At 48.4% G+C, this 12,570-nt stretch overlaps 2 protein-coding genes across 10 annotated transcripts in view; one reads left to right on the top strand and one right to left on the bottom strand.

The window, feature by feature from the left end:
• Positions 1-11,291, top strand: part of mmrn2a (multimerin 2a) — a 21,734-nt gene extending 10,443 nt beyond the window's left edge. The window contains exons 5-11 of the mRNA XM_086181536.1: positions 1,272-1,472; positions 5,959-6,380; positions 6,620-6,796; positions 6,982-7,446; positions 7,526-7,889; positions 8,127-8,618; positions 8,765-11,291. Of these exons, the coding sequence (XP_086037662.1) occupies positions 1,272-1,472; positions 5,959-6,380; positions 6,620-6,796; positions 6,982-7,446; positions 7,526-7,889; positions 8,127-8,618; positions 8,765-9,156 (2,513 nt within the window). The 3' untranslated portion in view covers positions 9,157-11,291. The remainder of the gene's footprint in view (positions 1-1,271; positions 1,473-5,958; positions 6,381-6,619; positions 6,797-6,981; positions 7,447-7,525; positions 7,890-8,126; positions 8,619-8,764) is intronic.
• The window catches only part of usp54a (ubiquitin specific peptidase 54a), a 44,721-nt gene continuing 42,003 nt past the window's right edge, over positions 9,853-12,570 (bottom strand). For 8 of the 9 annotated variants that reach the window (XM_086181530.1, XM_086181529.1, XM_086181531.1 and 5 more), the window contains one exon: positions 9,853-12,570. In XM_086181530.1, coding sequence (XP_086037656.1) covers positions 11,999-12,570 — 572 coding nt within the window. In that variant the 3' untranslated portion in view covers positions 9,853-11,998. The other variant, XM_086181535.1, reaches the window with a different exon arrangement.

Below are 12,570 nucleotides of genomic sequence, written 5' to 3'. Positions count from 1 at the left end.
CTGCAGACGACAGCCAGATGTTAGGGGGTGTCGGTGGCTTTTTTGGTCAAAATGAGCTCTCGATAGACGGACGATATCCCGACTCTAGCAGGTGCACACAGAACACAAACAAGCAAAACCGCACACTTTAAATTTGGTGAGAAACACGATCTTGTGCTTCACTCAGGATCTCATGTGGCCCCCCTGCAGCCCCCCCCCCCCCCGAGAAACACTGGCCACACTCAAGTTTTGAATCTGAGAAGCAGGTTTTCAGCCTCCTCTTTTAGTCCTGCTCATGCAGCATGCATGACGTGATTTAATTAATATTTCTACCATGAGAAGCTCTGAGAATCAAAACAAGTCCGTGTTTTTGGAAATATATGAGACCAAAATAGACCTTTGGCCTTTGGAGGCTTAATTTAACAAAGAGAGAAAAACAAAGAGGTTGTTTCACGCTGACACGCCCCCCCCCCCCCCCCAACATGGTACAGTCCTCTCCCACCACGCCTCTGATTGAACCGGCTTCCTTCTAAGTTGAGGTGATTTAGTCATCAGGACGAACGCAGCCCGGGAAAAACGACTGACACAATAACAGGAACACCTTGAAATACGACGCGAGTCATCAGCTGTGTGACTCAACAGATCAAATTTACAACTTTTGTGCAGGTTCAATCTGTAGGACACAGGACGGGTTCCAAAGGTGCTACTATTGGACCCCTTCTGACCCTGAGAGGAGTTACAGACCACCCTTAGCCTGAGAGACAGAACTCAGGGCGGAAAACAGTTCAGTTCCGTTTGTTAAAATCAAAGGTGACACAAGTCTATGTGTATTTATTTAACTTTCTCTTACTTGGATCAAATTGAGATGACAAGAAGTGATTTGCTAAAACTGAGTGTGTGTGTGTGTGTGTGTGTGTGTGTGTGTGTGTGTGTGTGTGTGTGTGTGTGGTCTTTGCTGAGTTGGAGTATTTGATGGGAACAGATCTGATGAGGCTGCTGGACTTCCTCCACCTTCTTTTTAATCTCCACTTCACCATCAGGGTGTAATTGTTAACTCTGCCCTGGACTGTGACTGAGGGCCACTGCTACGGAGCCTGGTGTTCCTGCTGTTGCTCTGTTCACCTCAGCAGAGAAGGAGCCTGTTCTCCGTCACCCTTCAGTCTGCCTGACTTCCTGGCTTCTCAGTTCAGTCTTATTGATAAAACATGTTGCTAAAGCAGCAAGACGATAAAATCAGCGATAAACACGTGGCGTTGGAAGCATCGGTGTGACTAACCTATCGTGCGTTCCAGGCCTGCATGCCCAACCCCCGCAGCAGCGCCCCGACCCCAACCGAGAACAGAACGACCACCAGGACTCAGTCGGCGTGGGACATGACGTCACCAACCAACCCGACCAGCACTACACCACAAACCCCGCCAAGCACCCTGGACACACCCACATCCCCCATCACCCTACCACGCACAACAAGCAGGAGAAACACCACCTTCCTGGTGAGTTCTGTTGCTTTGGGTTGTGACTTTATTGGAAGATAAACAGAGAGACGCGTGGGTCAGTACACATTTTCAAGATCGAGATCTGACACTTTGGCGAGTTCCTGTCAGTTTTTTTTATTGATAGAATCTTTAAACTGATTCATGACCCCCCCCCCCCCCAAAAAAAAAGGTTTGCTCTCATCTGCGGTGACACTGACCTTCAACCTCAGACCTCAAAACCTTTCCCCTTCATCCCGGAGTCCCAGGGGACATTTGAGCCCAATTTGAATTGGACAGACAACCCGAAAGCGTAAAGGCTCCGGCCCACGTTTAAATATCCTCAAATAAACAGTGTGGGAGTGAAAGAGCAAAACTTTGCCTGAAGCCAAAAACTCATGGAAATGTTCTGCCTGTAGCAGACCTGTAGCCTGTAACCGGGCCCAGCTGTTATTTAAAAGGAGGGACCAATACAGAACCAAGAAATGAGGAACCCAAAGTTATCTGGGAGACACAAACCTGATCTACGCCGATTCCACCGCTCGTATCCAGTCAGTCATGACTAAACTCGACAAAATCTTACCTAAAGGTTCCCAGAGACAAATCTGACCATCTCTCTCAGACCCTTCCTGATCCTGGACGGGTCTATTTGGTTCTACAAGAGAGTTAAGTTAGTCAGACCCGGCACCTGCAGCGTTATGGCAGCAGACCTGGATAACCGACCACAAAACAGTGACTGGGACCAGTAGGGTTCAGTTCCTTCAGAGAAACAGGCACTGGACTCAAAATATGGCGCACATTACACACACACACACATATATATATATATACATGACTAATTTCCTTGGCTGGGATCTAAACAAACCTGGTGTCTCCTCTGCATCCTACAGCGGCTACAACAATGACAGCCACCTTTACATCGACTCGCCTGCGACCTCAAAACGAGTCCTCGCTCCAATATCAGGGGGCGGGACTTGGTAAGGACTCGCTGTGTGTCCGAGTCCTGCCGATGTAACTGTTGCACAGTGGTTTACACAACACAAGCAACATGTGAAACACACACTGAGCTCCATTCCTCAGCGATGACAATGCCAGCAAGCACACATGCAGAAACACACACACACACACACACACACACACACACACACACACACACACACATATACACTTCCTCCACAGGAAATCCTCTCTTTCTTCTGTCTCTCGTGTGTGTATGCGTGTGTGTGAGACTATAAGAGGACTATATCATAGGTCCTGTGTCACCCGACCCCCATGTGCATTACATCACATACTTCCTCCGTCCTGTATGGAGCTTGTTTGTGGATCTGCCTCGCTTGCAGTTTCTCACAGTTCTCTTTGACCTTTGACCTTGTCAAACAGTCAGTATGACATCATCTTTTTGTTCTGTCTTATCTCATCATTACTTCATACTTTGCATTCCTGCTTTTCATTTTCCAAATCTTGTATCAGTTTCTCACTGTCTCGGGACAAGTGTTGGGTTCAGGGATGTAAGGTGAAGGCTAGTTATGACACACACACACACACATACACACACACATACACACACACACACACACACACACACAGGTTCAATTGCCATTAAAATGTTCTGAATCTTGGGTTCTTTCACTGGTTTTGAAGAGATTGATAGCAGAGCGTTCGGCTCAGTCCCAGCAGAGCCGTCGCTACGCCGCCGTCCCAACCAGGGCTGGAGCAGTAAACAAGTCCTGGCGCACGGACAGAGACGTACGAGACTGGAATGTCTGAAACACAATCAGAACAAGATTTATTTATATCATTGGCTCACTCTCTTGTGAGGCAACACCGCTGAGTGCACTCTCAAAGCAGCGAGGAGGAGGGAGTGAGAGATGTTGTCACGGTTCAGAAGAAAAAAATCAAGTTTATTTGGATTTGTGCTGCAAACCTGATTTGGGCTCTGAAAGAACAAGTCAATCAAAAACGCTTCAAAGTAAGAAGTGGGCACAGAATCGTTTCCCGTTCTTGAGCGATGCCTATCAGGTCATCGGCGCTGCAACATGAAAACAAGCAGGATTATTATCATGACGTGCAAAAATGAAACTCAGCACTGATGAAAGACAAAATAATAAGGCGACGCTACTAGAAATGCTGTTTAGGGAAGTTTCTGAGACTGTTTATAGCCAAGTGGACGCTCCCACTTCCTGACTGCAGTTTAAAACCAGCAGGTAAGACAGAGGCAGGACATGCAGCACTCATTTTCACCATTAAACGTGATTGTGTCGAATGTGGTGCTGAACTATCAACGCTAACTCAGCCCGGAGCTACGTAGCACCAGCAGGGAGGTGAAGCGATTTAAGAGGAGCAACAAATGGAGACACAAGATATAAACAGAGCGTAAAAATGTCCCGTTCAAGGTGGAGCGCTCAGCTCTGCTGAGGATCAGTGGCCTGGTAGTTTTTGCATGATCCCCCTGACCAACAGACACCAACACCTCAACCTTCAGGGTGGAGGCAAGAGGCTAAAAAATACTTAAAATAATCTCAATAAAATAGTTGATCAGCAAACGATGACGATGAAGGATGGCGCCGGTTTTCCTGCAACGGGTTCCTTGTGGTCGTTCCTCTACGGTTTGCTGCTGTTTCCCCTCATTGCTCATTAGAGTTACTTATGTTCATAATGAGGACATTTACCACCAAACGTGGGACAGAGACACACAGAAGACGATTGTGTTGTTGACACATTGTTGTTTTTGTGCGAGCAGGAAGCGGCCGCGCTCGCATCTGTAAATCACACCGACAGCCATTAGATTGAAACGCTGCCAGCTGAGCGAGTGTGTTTGATTTCAAGCACCTCTAAAGCCCCCCCCCCCTGCAGCTGGGGGGACCTGCAACTTCCTGTCACATGGTGGCCTCACTGTACTGTGACCTTTGACCTCTCAAGAACCACCATGTGGCGTTTTTCCTAATGAAAACACATTGTGATGAAAGAGACTGAAGTCAGTGTGTGTGTGTGTGTGTGTGTGTGTGTGTGTGTGTGTGTGCGTGCAGGCGTGCGGGCGTCTGGGCTGTGTCTCGACAGGCGAGCAGCAGCAGCAGTGACCTTAGGCAAACACACACCGATACACACACTTGTGTTTCTACACCAGTGAGGACCAGGAAACATTCTTGAGCCGCAAGCTTAGACTGACCATCGGCGCGTTTTGAACGCCATCTTCACATGAAAATGAATCACGTGAGCGGTTCCAGGTGTGTTCTGTCCACAGAGGAACACCTGAGGAACACCGACACTCTTAAGTTTTTCTGCCAACACGTCTGAAACCATCCGTCCAGAAGAACTCATCCTTCAAGCTCAACCTCAGATTTCTATTCAAAGCTATGTTTGAAGAAAGGCGCTATCGTAAAGCATCAGTAGAGTTTTGGGCTTTTTTGAGTTGGTCACTGGTTTTCGGTGGTGTTGGCTTTTTTGTTTTGTTTACGCCAAGACTTTGCGGCAGATTTTCACCACATTTGGTGCGAAGACACAGGCTGGGTAGAGGAATAATCCCAGCAATGGAGAAGTGTTATATTTTTACTGCGCTTTATTCAGTTTGACCAATACAACAGGAGGATGGTGTTCAGAGCAGAGTGACACAGTCGAGTTAGTTTCAAACCCCAGAAATAACAGCAGCGCACCAGGTCAGACGGATCCCCGGAATCCACCGGAAGCATGTGATGATTGAAGTCCAGCTGGAGGAGAAACCACATCAGGGTGACTCTCCTGAACCAACTCAACTCTATTCTGGGCTGCTCCAAACGCAGCTTCTATCGACCCTGAATCTCTGGACAGATCAGGGCACACAAACATCAGCAGACCGCTTTCAGCTCTTTCCCTGCTGGACTCCCTTCCTGGCAGAGGGCTGTGCTGTGTTTATAGTCCAGTTTGGAAACTGAACTGGTTCCATTTCAGAGTGAGCAGCCTTCCAGCAGTCCCCAGAGAGCCATGAATCACTGGGGAGTGTGTGTTTGTACTCACTGGTTTGTTTTTGTAGAGGGAGGCGAGCAGGGAAGCTTTTCCTGGCCGTATTTTAATTTTAACCAGATTTGGAACAGATACATCACATCCGTCCATCAGTGAATTATTGGAAAAAGAAACTACCATGTGGGTCATGAGCAAGAATCCGGGGGGGAGCTGCAGATGTAACCGACACAGTCAAAACAGAGTTAGGGTGGTTTTTACACATTCTCTGGTCACAAGAGTGTGAGAGGGTTTCACTCTGAACACTCAGCGACAGACAGGTTAACACGCGTGTCGCACAGACAGGCTGCACGGATGAATCTGAACTCAGTCCTCGAAGCCTCCTGAGTCCCTGGAGTTCTTGATTTGAATGATCGCGGATCTTTTTTCGTAACCTCCACGAAGGTTTTTGCGCACAATTAGGGATGAAAATCCTGTTGTGCCCTTTGGGACTCAATAACATTAAACTTCTTCATATAAAAAGTTTTTTTTTCTTTAATTAAATGAACTGTTTTTTTGTTTTTGTTTTTTTAAGTTGTAGATGAGGTGGATGCCGCCATCCTCCCTGCGGCCCTCCCTGTTCCTCACATGATGGCCCTGGTCATGTCCCAGCTCCAGCCCATCCTGGAGGGCTTCAACCGCTCACTGGAGCACCTCAGCCGGCAGGTAGGGGTCCTGGCCCACGATGTGGCCCAACTGAAGAACAACCAGCTGGAGGCGGAGCCACAGATGAGGCCCCCAGAGGGTCCTGAACTGGACGAGGCAGCTGAGGAACGTTTGGATACCAAACTGGATGAGGTGTTCCAGCACATCAGGGAGGTGCGCCATCAGATGCAGAGCCAGTGGACCGATCTGGAGAACAGGCTGCACTCCCAGCATGCAATGCTGCACTACAACCTCACCCACTTCAAGACTGACATCGACATGAAGCTGAAACGCCACCAGAAGATGCTGCAGGTCAGTGGACGACATGGGCGCCACCCACAAAAAAAAATTACTTGACAACGACAAAAGCTGCAGCTTCACTCTTTCACCATTCAGTTATTTTCATAACTGACAGATTAATTACTGTCATTTACCCAAATGTACCCAGTAAGAGAACCAAAAGCTCTATCAGATTAGATTTCTGGTATTTGTCTTGTAATGAGTTGATGTATAAACTCACATCGCAGCCTCTTGCCCATCATTGATCCCAGGTCAGCCTGCAGGCCATGAATGCCACGCTGGCCGAGCTGAAGCTGGACCAGGATCAGCCCCTTGAGGATCAGCTAGAGGACCAGCCCCCGTCTTCACTGCCACAGACCCCGGATGACTCGGCTGTCTGGGAAGCCATCGAGCGCCTGGACAACATGGTGGTCAACAACACAGTGAAGGTGAAAGAACTTGAATGATACCTGGACAGAACAAGTCCAGCACTCCTGTGTGCAGCAGTCTCAAGTTCTGCTAGCGTCCCCTGGAGGCTGGAAGGTCAAAGCCATGATCAAGACCCGTTCATCTTGTAGTGGAGTGGAACATTTCAACTTTGCCCTGAGATTTGTTTCCATCTTGTTGTTTTCAGGTGGACGGGCTGATGGAGGACATGGAGATGACATCAGGAAGCATCATGATGCTCAAGCAGGACTTAAAGGTGCTGGATGGGCGGATCAACCAGACTGGCCGGAACAGTCAGATCCAGTTCATGGAGACGGGTCTGGAGGTGGAGGCAGCCAAAGTAGCTGTGCTGACCCGGGTGGGGGAGCTCGCGGGGAACCTGAGCCTGCAGGGTCAGCGGTTGTCTGAGATGGATGTGGACGTGGACTACCTGTACACCGTCTTCTACAAGCACAACTCGTCTGCAGACTGTGATTGCAAGGGGCTAAAGGCCACAATGGCCCAACTGGAGAGGGGTGTGGCCAATGTAACAGAACTGGCCAATGAGAACCGGCTAGCCCTGGAGGAAGACAGTGGTGGGAGAGCAGGGCAATGGGACGGCGCCAGTGACTGGGAACCAGCAGTGGAGGCCCTCCGACAGATCCAACAAATGGTGAAGGAGAGTTTAAAAATGAAACTCACCAAGAAAAACTCTTTGATTGATTTTTCCTACTGATATTTCTCTCCTGCAGATGAAGGAGTCTCTGGCCTCTGAGCAGAGCAGGATCAGGACTCTGGACCAGAACCTGAACCAGCTGAACAGCTCGGTGTCGGTGGCCATGGCTGAAGTGTCCGATTTGAAAGAGGCTGACAGGAAGGTGAGGAAGGAGATGACGCACCTGTCCAGCTCATTCAGCTCTCTGCTGAAAGACACCATCCGGCATAGCGACGTGCTTGATCTGCTGCTTGGAGAGGAGGTTCTGGAGTTCTTGGATTGGTCCCCCACAGATCAGGAGGCCTATTCCATCCCGGCACTGCAGGAGCAGCTGAGGCAACTGAAGGAGCAACTGATGGGACGCAGCCTGAGTTTCATCTCGGAACAGGGACGCAGGCCAGGTACAACCCCCATCAGACAGATTTAACCCTCTGAACTCCCTCCACGCAAATCCTTTTGCCAGAAATAAATCCAAATTCAAGTGAAAGAATATGTTGTCATGCAGATCGAATTTAGAAAAAACAAAAACAGAAGGAACCAAATCCTCGAAGAACCTCAACTCTGCTCCTGAGCCCCGTCATAAGGTCAGTTTACTCTCTGGTCTACTCTGCCTCACTTTGAACTTCATGTGTTGCCAGGAGACAGAGAGGAGGTGCCATCAGCTGACCAGCCCTCCTCCTCCTGGCTGCCTGGTATCATGAGCAGGAGCGGCAGCGGGACTCCGACAAGGGAGCATCAGGTCCTCCTCCACCCAGACGGGAGGCGTCTCCAGCAGGGAGGTGATGGTAGTGATCTGTGGAACTTGGAGAAAACCGTTGAGGATCTGAAGTTAAAGGTTCTCCAGTTGGAGGAGAAACCCTGCAACGACTGCAGCGCCGGGCAACTCGCTGGCGAGGAGGGTGCACTACAGGCGGAGGTGATGTGGCTGAAGAGAGGGCTGGAGGAGCACCTGAGGACTTTCAAGAACGTGTTCAGTAACGCCGACGTGCTGGCGCGGTCGGATGCAACGCTGGAGCTTGATAAAGTGTTGCAGCTGGTGAAGAAGAAGGACAAAAAGAGAGGAGGAGGAGGAGAAAGGAGGGAGGCGTCGGGAAGAGGAGGGCACCAGCGCAACAAGAGGGAGGCAGAAGGTGAGTGTGAGAAGATCCTCAGCCTTTCCTGCGAGGTTTTTCCACAAGGACATTCAGCCACGCCCCTTGTGAAGCTCATTGGTTGGTTTTCCTGCGGGGACAAAATTGTTGCTTGAGTCCTTCAGCACGTCTCATTTTCTCCACAGGTCCAATCATCATACCTGACATCTCGTTGCTGTTTGTCGGCCGTACTCCTCGCAGCATCCCCACCGGCGAGGTCATGTTCCACGCATCTCTAAACAACCAGCTGTTTTACTCCGACACCGGCACCTTCTCTGTCCCCGTGGACGGGATCTACTTGTTCGTTCTCACCTTGGACCTGGGGCAAGGCAACACCCACCTCAGCCTGCAGGGGAGTTCAGGAGGAGCTGCGAGGACTCTGTTCCACCAGCAGGTGGCAGAAGCAGGGCCGGTCACTCAAACGACCCTCCTGCCACTATTAAGAGGGGAAGAGCTGAGGCTGGAGCGGAGGGGTGGAGCGTGGGTGGAGTCACCGAACAATGTCATTGTGGCGGTTCTTGTCCGCCAGGACACCTGAGGGCACCATGATGTCTGACAGCTGATTGGCTCATCGAGACAGGAAGTGAAAAGACACTGAAGAGGGACTTGAAACTTGTGGATTCACCTGGAGGAGGGCGCCAAGTGTCCATGGCTCGTCTGGATGATGATGTCGCTTATTCACTGTCACAGGTTCTTTCATTCCCCGCTGTCCCCCACAAACACAAGCTAAAACTAGTAGAGGACTCATGGTTGCAGGCTGACGAGCTCAAACCTTCACCTGACAAACAACATTTATCAATGGAACGGTGACGAGAGCAGCAGCAGGTCAGGATGGAGGCTTCTCACCTGCTGACCTTTGCCAACAGCTTTATGAACAAATACTTTAAATTCCTTTTATGAGAGAAAAGTGTCTTAATATTTTTGTTTTAAAGGAAAAAATATATTTATGTGATAAGTCAGTTATTATTTCAAAGTACCAACATTACTCTGGCCAAATACAGAGTAGTTTGTATTTAAATAAATGTTTGGCCTTATTAGTGAGAAAAATGAAAGTTCTAAATGTTTGTAAGTGAATCGATGTTCTTCACTCGGCTAACAACTCTTCTGATCGGATGAGTTGGAGTCGAGTGTTTCCAGGTGTGTTGGTTAAGTTGATGAAAACAGGTGAGCGTTGTTGGGAATAAAATGAGCAGACGTGTAATTTACAGAAATAAAAAGCCGAGACGCTTTTCCTTTAAACATTTTAATCATCTTCTCTTCATCTGTTAAATCTACAGTGTAGAAAAATAAGCATCAAAAATATACCAAAATCAACAAAATAAAATCTGGCGAAGCAAAAAGCCCAAAAACAAAACTTGAACCAGGTGAAGTAATAACTGGAGTTGCGTTTCTACTGTCATGAACTTCAGTCTGGTCTGAAACGCTGCACGGTGAAGTCGAAATGAATGAATTTGATTAAACAACTGAGAAGAGCAAAGCTTCGATTCTGGTTTAAAACTGAAGATTAGAAAGAAAATTACAGTTGAAATCATCGTGTTGGCCGAATGGGTGCTTCCTGAATTCCGACCAGAACTGGGTTAGTTTGTTTTAGCTCACCTGGAGCACCAGATGGGCGGAGTCTTGGCAGCAGGACTCGTCAGTCTGTTATTAAACACCTGTTTTGCTTTAACACGATTAGTATCCTTCATCTAGCAACCAACCAATCGAACGTCAGAGCACAAAAACAGCTCATCAACAGAACAAGAGGCTTCTCTCTGAAGGAGAGACGTCAAATAAACCAGCAACAAGCCAAAGGAAGAAAAAAAAAAAAACTATCTCCAACACTTCTGAAGTGCTACATAAGAGTCAGATGCAGTTGCTACAAAAGACCTGCATGTATATTCATTAAAGGCTATAATACGTCTGGAAACATCATGCTAAATATTAGCTGCAACTCTGTTCAAATAAAAGCTTCAGTTATGAATCTAAAGTCCTCTAATACACTCTGAAATGACAGAATCAGCCCCGATAGAATATAAGAGGCGACTAACTAACTCTAGAAAAGTAGATCAGGTCTGTAGTGAAGAATATTCAGGTTACACAGTTGAGTTTATCAATGCACAACTCAGTCTGACAAGCCAACAAAATAAATAGATTTATATTCAGAGGAAACATTCAGAGATTCTCCGTTCACCTGCTGGGTGCTGGACGACCCCACGAAGATCAATAATCAGATCAATAATCACCCGACGCGCCCTTTCACACACGGCGTCTCGCTGCACACAAGCTGATAGGAATCTGAAACACTAACACAGGAAAAAAATAAAATCCACCCATAAATCGTTTCTTAGGTTGTGTTTTTTTTCTGCAGTATTTGGATGAATACCAAAGACCTGAAGCCATCAAGTCTCAGAGAGAGAAGATGCTGATGTAGTTAATTAGGCAGGTGAGAGGTTACCTTAACGAACGAATCATCGGAAAATCAACATGTTTGGTGACCATTTCACAATAAGACAGTAACTTTTACTTAAAAAAAAAAACAACAAAAAGCAAGACAGGATTCATTTCCCGCTTGTGTGGTAGTGATTAAGTTCAGGGAGTTTGTTTTATGATGACACTTAAGTAACAAAGCTGGTTTGTGTTCATGTTTCTCGACTAAAAGCCCATTTAGTTTTTGAATTTGAGGTGAACGATTCAGTCCGAGCAGAAACAGCTGTTGGGATGAGATCCGTTCATTTGAACTGATATTTGTTCTTCATTTGTTTTCATGTGAAGACGCACAAGGACAGACTGAGCTGGAAACTCAGTTTGAGCGTCTTTGAATGAATCAGAGTGTTGTCACTGTTTAAAATATCGCCGGTAAAACACTTAAAAGGCCTTTGAATGCCAATATTTTGCATTGTGCTGATCGTTTCTTTGTTCAAACCACCAAAATTAAAAATACAACACCGGGTGGAAGAACCAGTTGGGGAACCGTTGACGTGAAATGATTTTTCAGTCCGGCATTCAGCAGGCGAGCAGTTTTTGGTGCAGATCTGATGCTTCGGTTCTCTCGCTCTTCGTGGTGCTTTCAGGTGGTGATGTGCTTCAACCCCGGAGACATTCATCGACGGATAACGTAGGTGAGATTTGGCTTTGTGAGATTGTTCCTGTGTGGCTTCGCGGTGGCGTCCAGTCTGACCGAATATGAGCACGATGGCGGCGGTTTGCTGTGAAGAGTTTTATTCCAGTGACATCATCCCAGTAGCCTCTCGAGGAGGTCTGATTAAGGACAGCAGTGAATTCAAAGAAGCATTGGCACATTTTAAATAAACATTAGAAATGTCACTTTATTTGCATGCGACGATGGATGCGTGCTGTTTGGAATAAAACTCTTCCTCTGTGACGAGCCTCGAGCGTGATCAGCTGGCAGGGCGAAACCGAGCCATGTAAGCACCGCAGGAGGAGCAGAAGGGACGCGCCGGCTCGGCAGGAAGCTGCTGGCAGAGCGAGCAGAGCTGGGAGTCCCTACAGGTCTCGCGCCGCTGAAGCGTGTGTTGGTGGTGAGCAGGGCGTGGTTCTCGAGAGGAGCTAGGTTGGAGAGTCCTGTATTCTGCTTCACGGCGCCAGTCGCTCTCAGGTGGCACGTCCAGGCGCAGCGGCTGGGCGGGGCTTTCCCCAGGTACCCTCAGGTGCTGGCTAGCATAGAGGGACGGTGGCAGCGGTGGTTGCCGGAAGTGACCGTTAGTAGTGGTGCTGACAGAGCGGCGAGGGTGTGACAGGGTGGCGTAGAGATTCTGAGAACCTGGTGTGGGGGCTGGACAGCAGCCCACTCTTGGCCTGGGGAGCGAGGAGGTGGAGGAGGCGTTTGGAGCTCGGCGAGGAGTCCGGGGAAGAGTCCCGTAACTCAGCGCGATGCTGTGGAGGCTTTGACCTGAGACACCTTGATGCCTGTCAGACACAGCCAGAAACTGCTGCTGGACGCTCGGGCGAG

The sequence above is a fragment of the Aulostomus chinensis genome, chromosome 16 (assembly GCF_037954235.1).
Source record: "Aulostomus chinensis isolate RoL2024-O1b breed Wild chromosome 16, RoL_Achi_v1.0, whole genome shotgun sequence".
In the NCBI taxonomy this organism is placed as follows: Eukaryota; Metazoa; Chordata; class Actinopteri; order Syngnathiformes; family Aulostomidae; genus Aulostomus; species Aulostomus chinensis.
This window is presented reverse-complemented; position numbering and strand designations above follow the sequence as displayed.